The sequence below is a fragment of the Globicephala melas genome, chromosome 12 (genome assembly GCF_963455315.2).
Source record: "Globicephala melas chromosome 12, mGloMel1.2, whole genome shotgun sequence".
NCBI classification, from domain to species: Eukaryota; Metazoa; Chordata; class Mammalia; order Artiodactyla; family Delphinidae; genus Globicephala; species Globicephala melas.
In genome coordinates this window covers 74,699,236-74,720,381 of record NC_083325.1, presented here as the reverse complement: position 1 = coordinate 74,720,381, position 21,146 = coordinate 74,699,236, and the positions used below count along the sequence as shown (strand labels likewise).

General features: G+C 37.7%; 1 protein-coding gene across 2 annotated transcripts in view; it reads right to left on the bottom strand.

Annotated features, from left to right (window-relative positions):
• LDAH (lipid droplet associated hydrolase) overlaps positions 1 to 21,146 on the bottom strand; it is a 98,086-nt gene that overhangs the window by 64,172 nt on the left and 12,768 nt on the right. Inside the window, exon 3 of one of the 2 annotated variants that reach the window (XM_030858311.3) lies at positions 11,877 to 12,020. The exons of the other annotated variant lie outside the window; for it this stretch is intronic. Within the exon in view, the coding sequence (XP_030714171.1) occupies positions 11,877 to 12,020 (144 nt within the window). The remainder of the gene's footprint in view (positions 1 to 11,876; positions 12,021 to 21,146) is intronic. 2 annotated transcript variants of the gene reach the window in all.

Sequence of the window (21,146 nt, the reverse complement as noted above, 5' to 3'; positions counted from 1 at the left end):
TTTTCATTCAATAAGTGAAAGCAATCACTTCACTGGGGAAAATATCTAAAAAAAAACAAACCAATAATAATAGCAGTTGCTATCATTTATTGAAAGCCTACCATGTGCAAGCCACAGTGTTGGCACTTTATTTAAATTATATCTTCACAACAACCCTGGAAAGGAAGTATTCCTATCTTCATTTTATAGATGAAAATCCCAAAGCTCACGGACGTTAGGTGACAGATTGGCAGTTACATACCTGTTAAGTGCGACAGGTGAGATTCAAACCCAGGTGTCTGTCCTCAAAGCCCATGAACTCTCAACTATTCCATCAACTACTACAGTTTAGGCCACTGGTTCTCAAACTTGAGTATGCATCAGAATTCTCTGTAAGGCTTGGTGAAACACTCATTGCTAGGCCTCACCATCAGAGTCTCTGATCCAGTGGGTCTGGGCTGGAGCCCGAAAATTTACACTTCTAAGCCTCCAGAAGATGCTGATATTGCTGGTCCCAGGACCACACATTGAGAACCACTGGTTAGGCTAGGTTACATGATTAATATATAACCAAGAAAATCCATGACACTGCTTCATTATTTTAGATAATCTTTGTTTAAAGAAGTCAAGACTGAAAGGCATAAGTAGAAATGTTTTAAACTGTTCCTTTTAACCAGCACAGTCCTGACCTGAAATATCCTTTCTTCCTTTCACAAATGAACGTCTTTAAGATTCTTCAAGACCTACTCAAAACTTTATCTAGCTAATCTTCAAGAAAAATGAATGAGCATTCCTTTGTGTTTAACTAGTATTCACTTCTTATTATAGCACTTTATCATATTTGTATAACTGTCTGTTTCCTCCCTGAGACTGCGAGCTCCTTGAAGGCAAGGTCCATCTTTCATTTCTGTGTCCTCTGTGACTAGCACTCAGTAAATATTATTGTTGAATGAAAATATGAAATGACTAGACAATCTGAGGATGCTGCCAGCTCCAATATTCTATGAGCAGAGGAAACTTCAATAGGCTTTCCCTATGAACATATATACAACCCCAATGACAGGGTGTAATATTTCAAGATATCACAAGGTAGTCAATTGCCTTCAAGGTACTGACGCAAACTATAACAAAGGTACCCAAAACTCATTAGGAAGAACTGCTCTTCAGTTTTATCTGTACATGCTGGTTTTTCTTCCTTCAGTGCTCAGCTCCCCCTTGTTAATCTGGCTAACTCCTCTTTATCCTTCAAACTCTCAACAAGTGTTACCTCCTCTGAGAAGCCTTTTTATGATTCAGTAGATGAGGAGTAAAGTGGCCTTCCTTTCAGTTTCCACCACATCCCATATTTATCTCACCACACTACTCCTAATTTACTTCTGTACTTCCTGTCTTGCCTATCTCTTTCTCCAATGCCTGGCATACAGTTATTGAAGTGCTTTTTATTGAATTAATGAGGCTTAGTTCCCCGTTTCACTGGTACTACTGAAACAGGAGATTTCCCAGGTGAGACATGTTCTGCTTTAACCCTTCTTCCCAGGTCAGCCTAGAATTCATTCTCTATTTAACAAGGAAGTTCCCCATAAAACAGAATTGGGAAGAGACAGAATCTGGAAATTTGATTTTCGTAGGGCCTCCGATGGCTCCAAATCCAAGCTTTTATTTATTTAATATTCTATTTAAGTTTGAGTTGTTCATATTCCACTACTGTCATATATCTTCTCTGATCACTCTACCCAGGAGTGATCGTATTGTTCTGATACCCCAAATACCTATAATATTTGCAACCCAAGTTCTTTATTTTTCAAAATATACAGCTTTTGAAAATGTTGAAGTCTTCCTTTCATTGGGACGGTATGGTATAGTACAAAGATCAAGGGCGTTGGAGACAAGATAAACCTGGTTCTAACTCCCAGCTAAGCACCTTACTATGTGACTCCGTGCAAATACTTTAACCTCTGGCTTCAGTCTCCTCATATATAAAACAGAGATAGTAATTCTAGCCTCTGAGGAATGTTGCTTGCGTAACACTTTAAAGCACATAGGAAGTGTCTGGCATAAACTATTCGAGAAATGAAACTTATGACTGCTATCATTTCAATTCCTGTCATTTAAGGCCTCCCTCAAATACACATTTATATGGTTAGAGCAAAGAGAAAGAAAATGAGCTAAATACAATAAACATTTAGAAACTTCATTGATTCTAGAAATAAGGCCCGAAAACATATTTCAGATGAACTTTAATGACCATTATAATTCAAATCATTATCGAAGTGAATATTTCAGAAGTAAGTCTGGCTTTACCTCTGGGAATTGCTCAGTAGATTTCCAAGATAAACACACTACTTAGTGTTTTCTGAAGTAATGAGATTAATGGGGAAAGTACTTTCTATAAATAAATAATCTATGATAGAAAATTTCAATGTGCACTCTGGATATTATTTTACTAGCAAAAACTAAAAGCTAAAAGAATATCTATATACTGGACTGTATACTCTATACTTTCTCTCCTATTATGATTTTAATATACTCTGAAAAAAATTCTAGGAATCATTTATTTACTCTCCATAAAAATATTGTAAAAAATTCACATTCAATTGTATCAAAATCAGAGTGATAATATGGAAATGATTTATACCGTTCTTTTTATAGGGAAAATGTACTCCAAGTTACGATCAACTAAGTATATTTGGAAAGTAAACTGTTTCTAAACTGAAAACTGCCTGAATTGATAGATGGCAATCCAATTCACCAATTCTTTACCAATATATGGTCCTGAATATAGTACTGACAATTGCCTTTCAGAACCCGAGCCTGTTTCTTAGACCCATCTCAATGGAATTCACTTCATAGATCATTTACTGATTCTGGAGTTTATTTCAAAAGGTATGTATAATCTGTTCCTAAGTAGTTCTTTGGGGAATTAAGTAATATCAGTACTTCGCATTTACTTTTCATCTAGTTGTTCAAACTGATTGATCCAGTTATTAAAATTCTGTCAATTCTGGATCAAAATATCATGCATCCCTTATAGCTTCAGGAGACAGGTAAATCTGATAACTATTATTTTCTTCCATTTCTCATGAAGTAAATTGACCACTCTGACAGAAAACAGTGACTAATTGGCCCATGATAATATTGAAAACTCAGATATAAATACAATATACTCCCTTGTCTTCAAGGAGCTCACAGTCTAATAAGAGGAAACAGAAGTAGATAAAAACATTATTATAAAACACTGAAGTAAGTATAGCTCAAGCATCTCCTTGAGAAAATAAGAGGGTTTTATTGGGTCAAAATAGAAAGGTAATGCCCCTTTGAATTCATAAAAAGTACTATGCCTTTCTCCAAATAAACCAAGAGAGATACCTGGAAAATACTATTCACTACATGCACATTACTATAACTGTGTAATCTTAACTACACATTTGAATACTATCACAATGGTCTAAAGTTAACAACACATTTTAACAACACATCCACATATATGTTTATCTAGATACACACTGAATATAAATGCATAAGTTTTACTATATATTTTCACACAAACAGTATTTACAAGTCGCCAACGACCACAGAGCTAACAAGACCAAAGATTAGTGCTACATGAGCCTTCTGCTAGGACTGAGTCTGCACACAGAAACTCTCTAAATCTTACACCAGAATTTTCTCAACTAGTGAAGTCTTCCATCCTGCTCCCATCATTACTCCAAAGCTATACCTTAATAATAACTTTAATTAAACAACTTACACGTGGAGATTAAAAGGCTAAAAATAGCACTTCATATTTTAAAGAATGCTTTGAGAAAGATGAATATACAGTTTACTCTTTAGGTCAAGCTTTGAAAAACACACAAAACAATATCATGTATTGTTTAGCATTACATATACATAACTAAAAAAGAGAAATGAAATTTACTCTAAATTCATGATACTAGAACATAAAGGCATAAAAGTGTGAGGTGTAATTTTGGACACTGCGATGAGTACTGTGCCTGTTTGTGGTTATAAGAGAGATGGAACAAATAAGGTTAGAAAGGAAGGTTGAGACTAGATCAAGCAGGACCCTGAACATCACTAAGGGATCTGGACTCCACTGTGTGAGCAGTGAGAAGATGCCCAAGGATCTCAAAGGGAGGGACAACGATCCGGTCTGTGTTATAGGACATCAGCTACAATGCTTTTCTCCCTCCTCTGGTCTGCTTCTTATTTCTGTCTTCCCTGAGAATCTAACAGTTTGCTCGATTCTTAACTCTTCTTCTTGCTCTACCCTTTGGTTTTCTGCTTCTTCCCACCTACTGAGAGACTTACTTGTTTATTTCTAGTGACTGAGAGCCCTGAGACTTGACTAACTGTCCCTGCCTCAGGAGAATCTTGTCGTTCCCTGTAGCCTCCATGTTCTTCTGCCAGAGTCCTGGAAAGAGAAAGCCCTACTGTTTTTTCTCTTTCTTTCAGTTTTGGGTACTAGAATGGGAGTGGTTTAATGATTCTCGGGATAAACATGACGCAAATTCATCATTAGTTGAAAGACTACGTAACTTTTTTAGGTAATGTTTTACCAGTTGAAACTAAACCACTATGATTTCTAGCTTTTCTGTTACACGTTTGGAACAAATGACAAAATAGTTGATAATGAATCTGCCATCAAGTAAGCTGACTCCATAGTAAATCAAAGCCAGAAAGAGTTTATACTTCTAATTCCTCAAATTTTCTTTTCACACTTTTTTTTTCCTGAGTCACCTCCTTCTGACACTGGTGAACATCTGTTCTCCCAATTATACCCAATTTATGATTGTGATAATGTGGTGCAACTAGAATATTATTTCCAACTGTTCATGATTTTAACATGTGCTAATATGAAGCAAAACGTACTTTCAACATTTGATGTGTGGTTATAGCTTATGTCTTTTCTCTCAATGATTATGTATTTTTCACACCATATTTTGCATGTCAGAAAACCTGTACTTTAGAACAATAATCTTGGATGATGAATAATATATCTGTCCTGCCTATCCATTTCAGTCTACTGTAGCATGCGTTTATAAACATAATCTTCAATTTGTAAAACAGATGAAGGCAGAACTGTTCTGGTTCAATCGGGGGGACTAGTGAAGCTCAGAGCCCCATGTGCCCTTTACAGAACTTTTGGGATACTCACAACACAGATGCAAAGTCACTAAAAGGCAGCATTTTCATTTCTTTGTATACCTCTGTAGCACCACACATAATAATCTAGTAGGTTGTCGATAAATCCTTGATGATGGATGAGTTGCCCTTTCACCCCCCTCTAGAAACCACAGCTTCCTATGGCCCTGTGGTGGCCCTTTGGGCTAATGCCTCTAGATGGCACTGTTCTCATTAGCAGCAAAGGACCCAGGCTCTAATTACTAAGTCATTAACTCAACAGCACACAAGCAGCCTAAGCAATAAGCATACTCAAAATAAAGTTATAAATAATATGTCAATTTAAAACAAGAATTAAATACATTTCTCAGAAATTCAGACACAATAGATAATTTCTGCTGGTTTTCCCTACCAGTGTTTACTGGCGAAGATCTATGGCAGGGCTTCTGAAAATGTGGTACCAGGACCAGCAGCATCAGTATTACTTAAGAACTTGTTAGAAATGCAAATTCTCAGGTCCTACCCCACTTGTAGTGAATCAACAACTCAGGAGGTAGCATCCAGTAATTTGTGTTTCAATAAATCCTCCAGGTGATTCTGATGCCGGCCAAAGTTTGAGAACCCCTGATGTAGGGTTGCTCTTTGAGTCTATTTTCAACGTTCAAAGTTGCTACTCATGTTCTGCTCAACGTTTGTTTTGTCTTCAAGTACGACTTAAGGGCTTACTGTGATAACTGAGTTGGATGTTGCTTTCATTAGGTAATTCAATATATAGCTTCTATTATGATGACCTTTCTCACTGAGGTAAGAATATAGGAATAAGACATTTTAGCTAATCATCACTAAGTTTGAACACCATGAAAGGAGAGGTATTATCCTTCATGAGTACTATGCGGTATTTCCACTACTTCCTAGCTTCTCCTGTCCTTGGTTATCTCTTCTCTTGCCAGAGTTAAGATAACAGGCCAGCAAAACTGGTAGCTTTTCGAGATTTAGCAAGTTAAACAAGCCTGTTTTCTAAGAATTCTTTTAACACCTCTGTTTTCCAATACCACATAAGATAGCCAAAGCACATTCTAAGCAGACGTACAAATTTCCTGACAGAGGAAAAACTGTGGTATTAAAACCCCCAAATTTCTTTGGGTATATATGAAGAAATAATAAATATGTACCTTTTAAACTATTTCAAGGTAAAGCAAGTATATACTATACATTTGATTCACATTCAGCCACATTTCTGTGACAGTTGTTGAAATAGATGTTTTTAATCAAGGCAATAAAATCTGTATATTCGGTTTCACTTCACAAAATCTCTCACTGCTAGGTAATCAATAGTTGCTTGCCTTTCAAAGCATACCCTAGTCTTTAAGAGAAGTGTAAAAGGCTCGAAAGTAAATTGCATTCACAGAGGAACACACATACACGTAAACAGATAGAAAAAGACACTATAAAAAGAGGCACTTTGAGGTATTTAGGCAAGATTTTGCCATGAGTTACATAGTTTCATCTACACTCCATTTATCCTGTCCCCTTTACAAGTCATAGCAGGAAAAGGGTGACAGACCAGGTACAATCTGTGACCGTGGAAGGGCTAATCACTAGCACTTTGCACCAGCCACCTGAGATAACCTACCACAGGACTAGAGCACTGACCTCAGGATCACAAGTGCTGGCTTCCTGTCCGCGTCCTACCACTCACCAGCACAAGGTCATTTAGCCCTTTTGGGCCTTACTTTCCTTCCTTGAAAAATAAGGGTTCAAGATGGAATTTAATGTAAATACTTTTGTTTTTTAGGTTGATTTTTAAAATTAAAATATACTTGATTTACAAAATTATATTAGTTTCAGGTGTACAACATAGTGATTCAACATTTATATAATAGATTATACTCCATTTAAAAGTATTATAAAATATTGGCTACATTCCTCATGCTGTACAGTATATTCCTGTATCTTATTTATTTTATATACAGTGGTTTGTACCTCTTAATCCTCTGCCTCTGTGTTGCCCCTCCCCCATTCCACTTCCCACTGGTAAGCACTAGTTTGTTTTCTATATCTATGAGTCTGTTTCTGTTTTGTTATATTCATTCATTTTACTTTCTGGATTCCACATATAAGTGATAACATACAGTACTTGTCTTTCTCTGTTTTGTTATATTCATTCATTTTACTTTCTGGATTCCACATATAAGTGATAACATACAGTACCTGTCTTTCTCTGTCTGACTTATTTCACTAAGCATAATACACTCCAGGTCCATTCATGTTGCTGCAAATGGCAACATTTCATTCTTTTTATGGACGAGTAAAACACTGTGTGTGTGCGTATACACACACACATCACATCTTCTTTATCCATTCACCTGCTGAAGGACACTTAGGTTGCTTCCATTACCTTGGCTATTGTAAACAGTGCTGCTATGAACACTGGGATGCATATCTCTTTTCTAATTAGTGTTTTCACTTTCTTTGGTTATATACCCAGGTGCGTAATTGCTGGATCATATGGTAGATACTTTTAGCTCTAAGATCCTATAATTCTTTTTCTTTCTTTAAAACCTTTTTTTAATAGTGGAAATTTTGATACATACACAAAAGTCCAGAGAATAGTATAACAGACCCCCATGTACCCATGGTCCAGCTTCAAAAATTATTTTCCTTTTTCTTTCCAGCTTTACTGAAGTATGACTCCAAAGAAAATCTGTATATATTTAGGTTGTACAACACGATTGTTTTTAAAGGTGTACAAGGTGATGACTTAATATACATATACACTGTGAAATGACTACCACAGTCAGGCTGAGTAACACATTCATCACCTCACATACTGAGTGTTAAGTGCCTGACAGTAAGCTTTTGATTGATGAGACATCCACTTTGAATAAACATACTGCCAGCTGTAATGACCCAGCTACTAGCAAAACAACCAGATAAGGAACTAGGCCACCCCCACCCATGAAGGCTTTCCCTTTCAGAAAGCTTTGGGTAACCTAAATAACTGCTCAAGTGACCTTTTCTCCAAGACTTGTTAACTTCTGTCTTTTTTGAGAATAGCCATCCTAACAGGTGTGAGGTGATAACATCATCGTGGTCTTGATTTGCATTTCCTTGATGACTGATGACGTTGAGCATTTTCCATATACCAGTTGGCTATCTGTATGTCTTCTCTGGAAAAATCTGCCCATTTTATAAATCAGGCTATTAAGTGTTTTTGCTATTGAGTTGTATTAGTTCCTTATATATTTTGGAAATTCTCCTTATCAGATATATGGTTTGCAAATATTTTCTCCCATTTTATAGGCTGCCTTTTCATTTGGTTGCCTGTTTCCTTTGCTGTACAGACGCTTTTTAGTTTGATACAGTCCCAACTGTTTATTTTTGCCTTTGTTACTTGTGCTTTTGGTGTCATATCCAAAAAAATCACTGCCAAGACCAATGTCAAGGAGTTTTTCTCCTATCTTTTCTTCCAGGAGTTTAATGGTTTCAGGTCTTAAATTTAAGTATTTAATCCATTTTGAGTTAATTTTTGTGTATGGTGTAAGATAAGGGTTCAATTTCATTCTTTTGTGTGTGGATATCCAGTTTTCCCAATACCATTTATTGAAGATACTATCCTTTCCGCATTGTGTATTCTTGGTGCCCTTGTCAAAGATTAGCTGACCCTATATTTGTGGGTTTATTTCTGGGCTCTCTATTCTGATCCACTGGTCTGTTTTTATGCCACTACCATACAGTTTTGATTACTAGCTTTGTAATATAGTTTGAAATCAGGAAGTGTGATAACTTCACCTTTGAACCTTAACTTCAATCTTCTTCCTCAAGATTATTTTGGCTATTTGGTATCTTTTGTGGCTCCATACAAACTTTAGGACTTTTTTTCTATTTCTGTGAAAAATTGCAGCTGTAATTTTTGTAGGGATTTATATAGGGATTGCACTTAATCTGTAAATTTATAATTCTAAATAGAAGATAATTAGGGAAATAAAAAAGATAAAGTAGGTGAAAGTGGTAGTAGAAGAAATCTGAGCAACTAAAGAGCTGAAACAAAGTCTGGATGATCCTGCTTATCAAGGGCCTGATCACTGAGAGTGGAAACTGTTTTAACAGAGAGGAGGAGATTAGCCAAGACAAAGGTAATCTTACATGTGATGCCTTAAAAAGAAAGACACAGGAAGTCTGGGTGGTGAGATAACCTAATAATAAACAATGTAAGTGCAACAGATTTGCTTTAAGCACAGAGGTATTTTTCCGTTAAGTGCTAGCAAAGAGGCAGGTTCACAGCAGGCACTCAAAAAAGATTAAATTGAGTAAATGGAATTAGGAAAAAAGAAAGCTTAAATTCCATTCTCAAGAGTTGGCATCTGATGTTAAAGTCAATCTAAAATTAACACAGGATTCTGGAACCAGAACTAACATTTCAGGAAGCTGATATATACCACAATATGTGAGAATTAAGAGATCAAGAGCCAGGGAGTTGTGATGTTCACAGTGAGATGACACATGAATAGTTTGAGCTATGGCTTCAGGAGGGAAAAGAAAAGAGAAACAAATCCCATGCTAACTACAGAACCAAAGAGTATCTATCTACTCTGTATGGACAGGGTGATTTCATTTCTTAAATTCTGTAATAACTACATTGTGTCCTGACCATATGTATCAGTTAACTGCCAAAAATAGGACATGGATAAAAATAGGAATCACCTCTTAACTGTCACTCACTTCTTCAAATAAAAAAATTATTACAATTTAGCTTGCCTGCAGATGTTCATGAATGTGGAAGGAGCTGCCACTTAGAACAGAAACTTTTCCTTTGCTACTCAACAGGATCGAGGCTTCAAAGGGCCTGCTTCTAACAACCGTAAGGTAATACTTCTGAGGATGGACCAAAGGTAAGCTAACAAAAGTTGAACAAATATTTAGCAAAAATGTTTTAAGAGATAATTTGTATGTTCTACTATTGCTCAGGTACAATGTCATATGTATATGCTGACCTATACCTGTGATCAGATTTAAAATGTTAATACATAACATTCCCATTCATGATTATATGGACTGAATATTTGTGTCCCCTAAAATTCTTACGTTGAACAACCCCCCTGCCCCCACTGTGATGTTATTTGGAGATGGGGACTTTGGCAGGTAATTAGGGTTAGAGGAGGTCATGAGGGTGGGGCCCTCATGAAGGGATTAGTGCCCTTATAAGAAGAGACACCAGAGAGTTTGCTGGCTTGCACTCCTTCTCGCTCTGTCATGCTCCCTCCCTCTCCCTCTCTCTCTCCCTCTCTCTCTCTGTCATGTGAGGACTAAAAGAGAAGGCAGCCACCTCAAAGCCAGGGAGAGGGTTCTCATCAGAGCACAATTATGATGAAACTCTAATCTTGGACTTATAGTCTGCAGACTATGAGAAAATAAATTCCTGCTATTTAAGTTACCTAGTTTATGGGTTTCATTATGGGAGTCTGAACTAATACAATGATAAAAAGTATAATGTAAATATTAAAATTATTAAAAACCTCCAGTATTTTTTTGTGTGTGTGTGGTACACGGGCCTCTCACTGTTGTGGCCTCTCCCGTAGCGGACACCAGGCTCTGGACGCGCAGGCTCAGCGGCCATGGCTCATGGGCCTAGCCGCTCCATGGCATGCGAGATCTTCCCGGACCGGGGCACAAACTCGTGTCCCCTGCATCGGCAGGCGGACTCTCAACCACTGCGCCACCAGGGAAGCCCTCCAGTATTTTTTTATTAACAGATTTTATTTTTTAGAATGGTTTTAGAGTTGCAGAAAATTTGAACAGATTAGTCCAGAAAGTTCCCATATCACCTACCTCTTTCTCCCTCCCTCCCCACACATGGTTTTCCCTATCATTAGATGCTCAATAAGTACAAGAAGATGCTCATATCATAGGAGAGGCATACCAGAACCAGGGGCAAACTAGGCAATGAAGCCATAGCCACCTCTCTCCCACCTCAGATTAACAAAGTGGAACCCTTAGGGAATGCCCACACAGAAATTATGTTTTTCTTTTTTCTTCTCATCTCACTTTTTTTTTAGAAGAGTGAACATGCTAGAATACTCATGAATTAGAAGCAGGTAATTTGCAACTCTGTGGTACTACTTCCTCCATTTAAAGGCTTCCAGAAATTTACCATGTAAAGTCCTAGTTCTCCCTTCAGCTTTCAAGGTTCCTCCCAATCTGACCCTGCCTAGCACTCAAGTACCTACTGAATCTCTCTTCCTGCTATGCTAATCCTTCTGCCTATTATACAGAAGGCACCCACCTCCACCCCTCAATTCCAAATTCTACTCAGCTGTTAAAACTCTTTTACTCTCTCCTTTGTTTACTCCTTAAGTATCCACATAATCAGCAGGCCAGAGTTTATCACTTAATCACTCTCTAAAGATGAGAATGAGAGCTTCTTTAGAGTAGGAACCGTGGCTAAGGAGCACGTCGTCTTATACTACTTCACTGTTCCTCTTAATACAACTCTGGAACTATAGTACATGATCGATAAACATATAGTTGGTTACTAGTAGGTAAATACAGATGGCAAGTCCTAGACAAACTGCTTGATCTGCCCAAACTTTTAAAGAAAATTACCTGCAGAATGATTAAAATGACCCCCCAAATCCTAAAATTACCAGAATGTGGCATCATGGGCCCAATGCCACAAGTGGAGGTTTCCACTGGTATAACTCTTAACCTTAGCAGGCTTTCTAGAAATATGAACACCCACTCACTGTAAAGGAAAGCAGATGTTAACAAACACATACCATCTGAGGTTGTAAGAATCTTCTTGTCTTTGGGGGCCAAGGCATGCCCAGCATGACTGATAACCCAAACTGGAAAGCGTCTTTTTGTTGAAGAATACAAAGCCTTTGCAAAAGGCACATAAAAGGCAGAAAAACCTGGGTTACCTAAGAAAAGAAGCAGACTTTTAGATTAACCAAAGCAATAAACTCACATAAGACAATGTGCTGACTGAAAAAGAAAGATCTATTTCTCCTTATACTTCCCTAAATGTTACTATACAAACGTAGTAACATTTACCCATACAACTCAATTTTAATATGCTTTATACCTTAAGTCTGGGAATTATCATTTAGAAAATTTCTGCTCCTGCTTTGTTCTCCAACTGCTTCAAATAAATTCTTCCTCCATGTTCCTCATCTTAATAAGTGGAAGCACCAATCATAAATCAAATACTCAAGTCCTAACAGCAGGAGTCATTCTTGGTTCCTTCCTGTTCTTCACATCCAATTCATCAATAAGTCCTGTCAACTCTGCTTCCAAAATACATCTCAACTTTGTCCAATTCTCTCCATTAGTGTTATCACTTCCCACTGGGTTTCCTACAACAGCCTCCTAACAGGTCTTCTATCTACTCTTGTCCCCTGGGAATCCATTCTTCAGGGTACCCAGAGAGATATCTCCAAACCTCAAATTGAATCAGAGCAGTACCCTACTTAAACACCTTCCAGTCGTTTCACATTGTCTAAAATCATTAATACTGCCTGTCAGCCCCTTCAAGATTTGACTATGATCAGTTACCAAGCTGCACAAAAACCAATCAGTGTCAGAATCGTTCACAAAGACAACTTTACGGAATCTACTAACTGTTTTCTGGTCATTTATCACAAGTACTTATATTGTAGAGATGTATAGTTTGATCTTTGGGGGAAAAGACCACCAACTAATACATGTAGATTTTTCTTGTGTATGTACAGAAGGTATTTTTGAGGTGGGTTTGCTATACAGAGACAGAATGAATAAGTGATCTTTTTTAAAAATAGTCAATCTGACACATCTTTGGGGGAAAAGAGTGAAATGGTGTTTTCATCTTACAATCATCATCTGTACAACACCTTCATAAATACTAGTCCATTTCATTCAATATCTATTTCTCCAATCAATTTATCTATTTCTTCATGCTGCTAGGTTTTCTCCTCTTTGCAATTACATGACAGGGTTTTGCTGTACTGATGTAACCTCTGCCATCCTTGTCAAATTTTACTGATTTCTTCTTCATTGTCTATATCTTTTAGTTTCCTAGATAAGCAATGTAGCAAAGTGGTTAAGGGCATAGACTCTGGAGCCAGACCGCCTGGGATGGTTTTCTTACCTTGCCACTTACCAACTGTGTGACCTTTGGCAAGTTATTTAACCTCTCAGGCTTTGGTTTCCTTGTCCATAAAATGAGGATAATAATCATACTACCTCATGTGAGAACTAAGTGAACTAATATATGTAAAATACTTAAACATTGCTCAATACACTGCTTGCTGTATAAATGTTAGCTCTTCAAACTTGTCATCAGTGTCTAGCCATGATGGTAATATATGAAGGCCTTATCACCCCTATTGTTACTTTGCTTCTGTTGCAGTCTGACCTAGTGACTCAAGTTCCAAATTCCTTTTTGTGATGGTGCTAGTGTCATCTTTGTTAAATAGGTGAAGACTTCCTCAAATACAGTAATGTGTTCTTTGGTCAGCTCATTAAGTTAGAGGAGAAAGAAGGGAAACAGGGTGTGTATCAGCACAGAGTTACTGTAACATCAATGGTGGATGTGATGACACTGTTTCATGTTTTATATTTAAATCTTCAGTATGGTTGGAATATTCTTGAGTGTAAAGTACAAAGCAGTAATCCAGCTTCTTTTCAAGTGAATAGCCAAGTGTCCCAAGAGCATCTATTATATTACCCATTCTTTCTGCATGGATTTGAAATGTCCTCTGATCCAATACTGAATTCTTACATTTGTTTGCTAATTCTGATTCCAAATAATTCCACTTATTTTTTCCTTTTCTTCTCTGCCAGCATCATATTGTCTTGATTACTACATTGTGGTTTTTTGTTTGTTTGTTTGTTTTTTAATGTTTCAGTAACTGGTAGGCCCTTAGAATTATTTTCAACAGTTTCAATTTTTAAAAATTTCTTTGGAATTCTGATTGAAATTTTATCTCATTTATACATAAGTTTAGAAATATTTGATATTTTCCACATTACTGAGTATAACCTTTTAGGAATATGTCATGTCTCATACTCAAATATTTTATGTCTCTCAGTAAAGATTTATAAGTTTTCTTCATAGGACTAGAAAATAATAACACTTTTAAGTACTATAACCTATTACATGCCAGGCAGTATTTAAGTGTTTTACATATATTAACTCATTCAGTCCTCACATGAGGTAGTACTATTATTATATCCATTTTATGGGTGAGGAAACTGAGGTAGGGAGGTTAAATAACTTGCCAAAGGTGTTACCAGTGTTATCATACAAATGATAAGTGCTCAATAAATATCTGAAGACTGAAAGAACATAAAAAGTAAATAATACTGAATTTTAAAAAGAACATAAAATTACCTAGTCTAGGATCTTCTGCATACCTTGTTTTAGTTAATCTTACAACAGCGCTATAAAGTAGCTGACATTATCACCAAGGATAATGAGTGGACAGCCATTATTATTATTACTATCATTACTACTATCATTGCTATTATTACTATAATTATTATTACATTTTTAATTTTTAATTTTTTAAGTTGAATAGATTTAACATGTAGCATTCTGTACGTTTAGGATGTAGAGAGTGTTAAACTGGTTTAACTTTAAGGAGAATCCAAAGATAACAACTACATGATTTAGACACAATGGTTGCAATGACAGGATACATAAAACCAGAATGAATGAGTACTAGATAATGGAACTGCTAAAAAACAACTTTTTCTCTCTATCTCCGGGTTTAAGTCTGAGTTCTTTCCCTTAATGACTGTAAGATCTTAAGCAAATCCCCTTAAACTTTCTGATTTACTATTTTATCACCATGAAGTAAATGATAATGCCAACTACTCCATGTCCATTTATTCCATTCAGTAATATAGCTTCTTTTGTATACAGTAAGTCCCCTACACATGAACCTCCAAGTTGCGAACTTTCAAAGATGCGAACGTGTCCCTGTATGCCAGCTGTTGTACTGTATTACTGTATTTTTCAAGGTATTGTACTGTAAGATTAAAACTGTTTTCTTTTTTGTGTGTTTGTTTTTTATGTATTATTTGTGTGAAAAGTATTATAAACCTATTACAGTTTAGTACCATATAGCCAACTGTGTTAGTTGGGTATCTAGGCTAACTTTGTTGGACTTAAAAACAAATTGGACTTAATGAACGTGCTCTCAGAACAGAACTCGTTCGTATGTAGGGGACTTACTGTATTCTTTTAGTTATTTTTTTGTAATTTATATTCTAGTAGGAGAATATATACACATAACTAAGTAGGTAAATAAGATAGTTCAAGACTGTGATAATTTCTATGAAGGAGATAAACAGGATCATATGATAGAGAAGGGACAAGATTAGGATGGCCTGAGAAAAATGTCTGAGGAGGTGGCATTTAGCTATAACTCAAAAGATGAGAAGAAATCCACCATGTAAAGATTTGAGGGAGAAGAATACTAGGATGGAAGAATAGGTGCAAAGGCCCTCAAGTAATAAAGGGCTTGGCTCCTGAAGAAAGTCCACATTGGCCACTAACATGGAGATCCAACATGAACCATGAACTAAACTTCCTGGTTAGGAGATCACAGAGAAAATTAAAAGGGTCTTGTTTATACAACTAAAATCAGATATATATGTATGTATATATATATCTACCTCCAGGTGTAAAGATGTTCAAAAGCATTCCAATACAGAAATGCAAGTTATACATTTTATCAAAGGATATCAAAAGGTGTTATAAACACAGGGTTGAACATACACATAGTGAAATGCCTAAGCAATGTATAACAGAGGCTGTGGTGATCATCTCTAGACCCTGACTGCCAGTAAACCCTTAACTACTTAACATTGCAATTGTAGACTTATGCCTTCTAGTTAATCTTGTATGGGACAAAACCTCCATATATCAAGTTAATGTGGCATGGCATCTAGAGAAGGTTGTCATGTGGACAGAACTTTGGGCTTCTCCATGGAGCCTTGTCTGCTCCATCTCCAATCACTGTACTCACAATACAAGACATGCCACATGATTCCATTAACCCCATATGACCACTTGAGAATTATAATGATTCAATATGTTCTATAGTGAGTTCTCATACTGCCTCCCTTTGCTTATTTCACTACTTAAAGGAAGTCCAAGGATGCTATTAGCAGAAATTCTACAATAAAAGTTCATTGGAAAAGATGAAACTAAATTAAAACCTCCTCAATCTGTGGCTTCCAATAAATAATTCCTCATTATCATTACTAACTTAAAAGTGATGAACTAATTTTGCTATGTGTATAAGCAAAGTGATTTACAAGCAGCTCATGCAGTTCAATATCAAAAAAACAAACAACCCAATCCAAAAATGGGCAGAAGACCTAAATAGATATTTCTCCAAAGAAGATACACAGATAGCCAACAAACACATGAAAGGATGCTCAACATCACTAATCATTAGAGAAATAAAAATCAAAACTACAGTGAGGAATCACGTCACACTGGTCAGAATGGCCATCATCAAAAAATCTACAAACAATAAATGCTGGAGAGGGTGTGGAGAAAAGGGAACCCTCCTGCACTGTTGGTGGGAATATAAATTGATACAGCCACTATGGAGAACAGTATGGAGGTTCCTTAGAAAACTAAAAATAGAACTACCATATGACCCAGCAATCCCACTACTGGGCATATACCCTGAGAAAACCATAGTTCAAAGAGTCATGTACCACAATGTTCATTACAGCTCTATTTACAATAGCCAGGACATGGAAGCAACCTAAGCATCCATCGACAGATGAATGGAAAGAAGATGTGGCACATATATACAATGGAATATTACTCAGCCATAAAAAGAAACGAAATTGAGTTATTTGTAGTGAGGTGGATGGACCTAGAGTCTGTCATACAGAGTGAAGTAAGTCAGAAAGAGAAAAACAAATACCGTATGCTAACATATATATGGAATCTTAAAAAAAAAATGGTTATGAAGAACCTACGGGCAGGACAGGAATAAAGACGCAGATGTAGAGAATGGACTTGAGGACATGGGGAGGGAGAAGAGTAAGCCGGGACGAAGTGAGAGGGTGTCATGGACTTATATATACTACCAAATGTACAATAGATAGCTAGTGGGGAGCAGCCGTGTAACACAGGGAGATCAGATTGGTGCTTTGTGACCACCTAGAGGGGTGGGATAGGGAGGGTGGGAGGGAGATGCAAGAGGGAGGAGATATGGGAGTATATGTAAATGTATAGCTGATTCACTATGTTATAAAGCAGAAACTAACATACCATTGTAAAGCAATTATACTCCAATAAAGATGTTAAAAAAAATCTACAAACAATAAATGCTGGAGAGGGTGTGGAGAAAAAGGAACCCTCTTGCACTGTTGGTGGGAACGTAAATTGATACAGCCACTATGGAGAACAATATGGAGCTTCCTTAAAAAAACTAAAAATAGAACTATCATGTGACCCAGCAATCCCACTACTGGGCATATACCCTGAGAAAACCATAATTCAAAAAGAGTCATGTACCACAATGTTCACTGCAGCTCTATTTACAATAGCCAGGACATGGAAGCAACCTAAGTGTCCATCAACAGATGAATGGATAAAGAAAATGTGGCACATATAAACAACAGAATATTACTCAGCCATAAAAAGAAACAAAATTGAGTTATTTGTAGTGAAGTGGATGGACCTAGAATCTGTCATACAGAGTGAAGTCAGAAAAAGAAAAATACTGCATGCTATCACATATATATGCAATCTAAAAAAAAAAAGTTTATGAAGAACCTAGGGACAGGACAGGAATAAAGAAACAGATGTAGAGAATGGACTTGAGGACATGGGGAGGGAGAAGGGTAAGCTGGGACGAAGTGAGAGAGTGGCATGGACTTATATATACTACCAAATGTAAAACAGATAGCTAGTTGGAAGCAGCTGCATAACATAGGGAGATCAGCTTGGTGCTTTGTGACCACCTAGAGGGGTGGGATAGGGAGGGTGGGAGGGAGGGAGACACAAGAGGGAGGAGATATGGGAACATATGTATATGTATAACTGATTCACTTTGTTATAAAGCAGAAACTAACACACCATTGTAAAGTAATTATACTCCAATAAAGACGTTAAAAAGAAAAAGTGATTTAAAATAAAATTTTACGTCAGTCTATCAGAGATGGACTAAACATGAGGTCTATAGTGGTTTAACAATCTTTGAAATACTGTCATCCTAATTTTCCCCACAATATAGAAGTACTAGCTCCCCAAATAAAATACAATTTTGAATTCCACAAACTAAAGAGCAGCAAGAGCCTACAGCTTGCACAAAGCCCACAGAAACGGGCCAAGGGCAGCAAGGAGAATAGAAGGGCAAACATAAAAGAACACCAGGAAACAAAATGATCTGAAAATGTCAAAGCCACTATAAAACAATGACACTATTAAAAAACAAGTGTTGGGGCTTCCCTGGTGGCGCAGTGGTTGAGAGTCTGCCTGCCGATGCAGGGGACGCGGGTTCATGCCCCGGTCCGGGAAGATCCCACATGCCACGGAGTGGCTGGGCCCATGAGCCATGGCCGCTGAGCCTGCGCGTCCAGAGCCTTTACTCCACAACGGGAGAGGCCACAACAGAGAGAGGCCCGCGTACTGCAAAAAAAAACAAAAACAAAAACAAAAAACAAGTGTTTTAAACTTCCCTTTCTCCTCAGTGTCTTCAATGAATGCTCCTTCTATCTCTTCATCATATCTTAAACTTGGCTCTCCGCTATGATAGACTCTCTTCCTTTCAAGGCCCTGCAGAAGAGACCTCACTATTCTCTAACACTTCATATACCTCAATGAGAGCAAAGGCTTTTGCAACACACCACTCCTAGCACCTAATACCAATGAGTGAGTGAAAACACCTCTGACTGGGGAAGTATAGAGTGGGCTGTTTGCTCCACTTATAGTTCATCCTACTGTTAACAAGCTCTCCTCCTCTAAGATTGAAGCCATCTGCTTCCATCTATCAACTTTCTAGTCATTCTCACACATTCCCTGAAAACCTTGACCCTTAAATGTCAGTTTCACTTGCCATTCCATAAGTTAGGTGATTTCAAAATCTGGGAGGCCTGACTGAGCCAACACCTTTGTCCCATAATTCATTATCTCCATCAAATTCAAAGAACTTCACCTATATCCAATTTAAGCAACGAATTCCAGTAGCCACAGCCTGGATCAGTGGTGTGCATATCAAAATCCACTAGAGGGCTTCTTAAAACCCAGATGCCCCACCCCCAGAGTTTCTGGTTCACAAGATCTGGGATAGGGTCCCAAAACTTGCATTTGTAACAAGTTCGTAGGTGATGCTGCTGATCCTGACAACAACTTTAACAATGACAGGCCTATGTCTTTTCATTACCCAGAAATGGTTTACATCCAAAGCATCCTAACTCTGATAGCGCTTCTCCAGCTCAATCTTTGACCCTTTTAGACTTCACTCCCAATATACCTGCTATTTGATCACAGCCCTGCTCAAAATCTATCTACTTGTTTTTGGTCAATAATTCCTTTCATCCTGCATATCTGCTATTTTCAATGCTGACCAATTTCCTTAAGGCCCCAATCCACCCTCTGCCATCCTTACTCTCCACAGATCACCTCAACTCTTAACTAACAGAGAAAACAGAGGTCAGGAGGCAGGAACTACTTTATTTCCTCTGACACACCTTCACACTTCTCCATTTCAGTAACCAACGTCACCTCCATTCTAGCCTCAGAAAGATATTCCTTCTCCAGTCCAAGATGTTTCTAATTATTTTCTCAATCCCACACTCTACCATTGCCTCCAAATCTCGGCTTCATCTAATAGCACTTATCATGCCTAGAATTTCAAACTCTCCCTCACTATTGGCAGAGCATATGTTTTCTTTAAAAAAATAAATTTATTTATTTATTTTTGGCTGCATTGGGTCTTCGTTGCTGCGCATGGGCTTTCTCTAGCTGTGGTGAGCGGGGGCTACTCTTCATTGCGGTGCACGGGTTTCTCATTGTGGTGGCTTCTCTTGTTGCAGAGCACAGGCTCTAGGCGCGTGGGCTTCAGTAGTTGTGGAATGCGGGCTCAGTGGCTGTGGCACACAGGCTTAGTTGCTCTGCGGCATGTGGGATCTTCCTGGACCAAGGATCGAACCTGTGTCCCCTGCACTGGCAGGTGGATTCTTAACCACTGTGCCACCAGGGAAGTCCCTGTATTTTTAATTTTAATAGATGCTGACAGGCTGCTTTCCAAAAACACTGTTACATCATGGCAGAACACTGGAAGTTTATTTTCAGAACAGGTTAAACCAAAGAGATTCTGGATCAGAAGTCTTAGCCCAGTTGAGAACAAAAGCACTATACTGAGAAAGCACTATACTGAGAAGAAACACTGAAACTCCAACCTCCTCTCCCTTGTTCAGCTCTGAACATTAGCAGACAGGCTTCCATTCCTCAAACAGGATACTTGGAAGATTCCTTCCTGGAAAACTGAACAATCCAAGAAACAGCTACAGATACTGAAAGCTGGAAATCCTCCAATGAAATGCTGGGTCCCTACCCAATCACCTTAAGGTGAGGATTACCTAAGGTAACCAACCACTCCGTTTTGCCTATCTGTTGTCATGGTTTTAGTACCGAAAGTCATGTGTCCTGGAACACCCCTCAGACTAGGATGGCTGGTCACCCTAGGCATACCTGTGGACAAGCCCCACCCCTGAATACAAGCTTCCAATAAATTTTTTACATCTTCCTCTTCAAAATGAAAGGGTAGTCAAGGATTATCAAACATTTGAGGAAAAACAAACACTAATAGAAACAGAAAAAGGAATGCAGCAAAAACTCTAACAATGCAGGAAGCCAAAAAAAAAAGATAATGCACCCACAAAACACACGAAACAGAAGACTATAAAAAAGAAAGAACACAGAGCTCTGAGAACTGAAGTGAAGTTTCTGGCTTAAAAAGGTCCACCAAAATCCAATGTATGAAAAACAGCCATACCAAGGTGCCTGACTATAAAATTTCAGAATCTTAGAA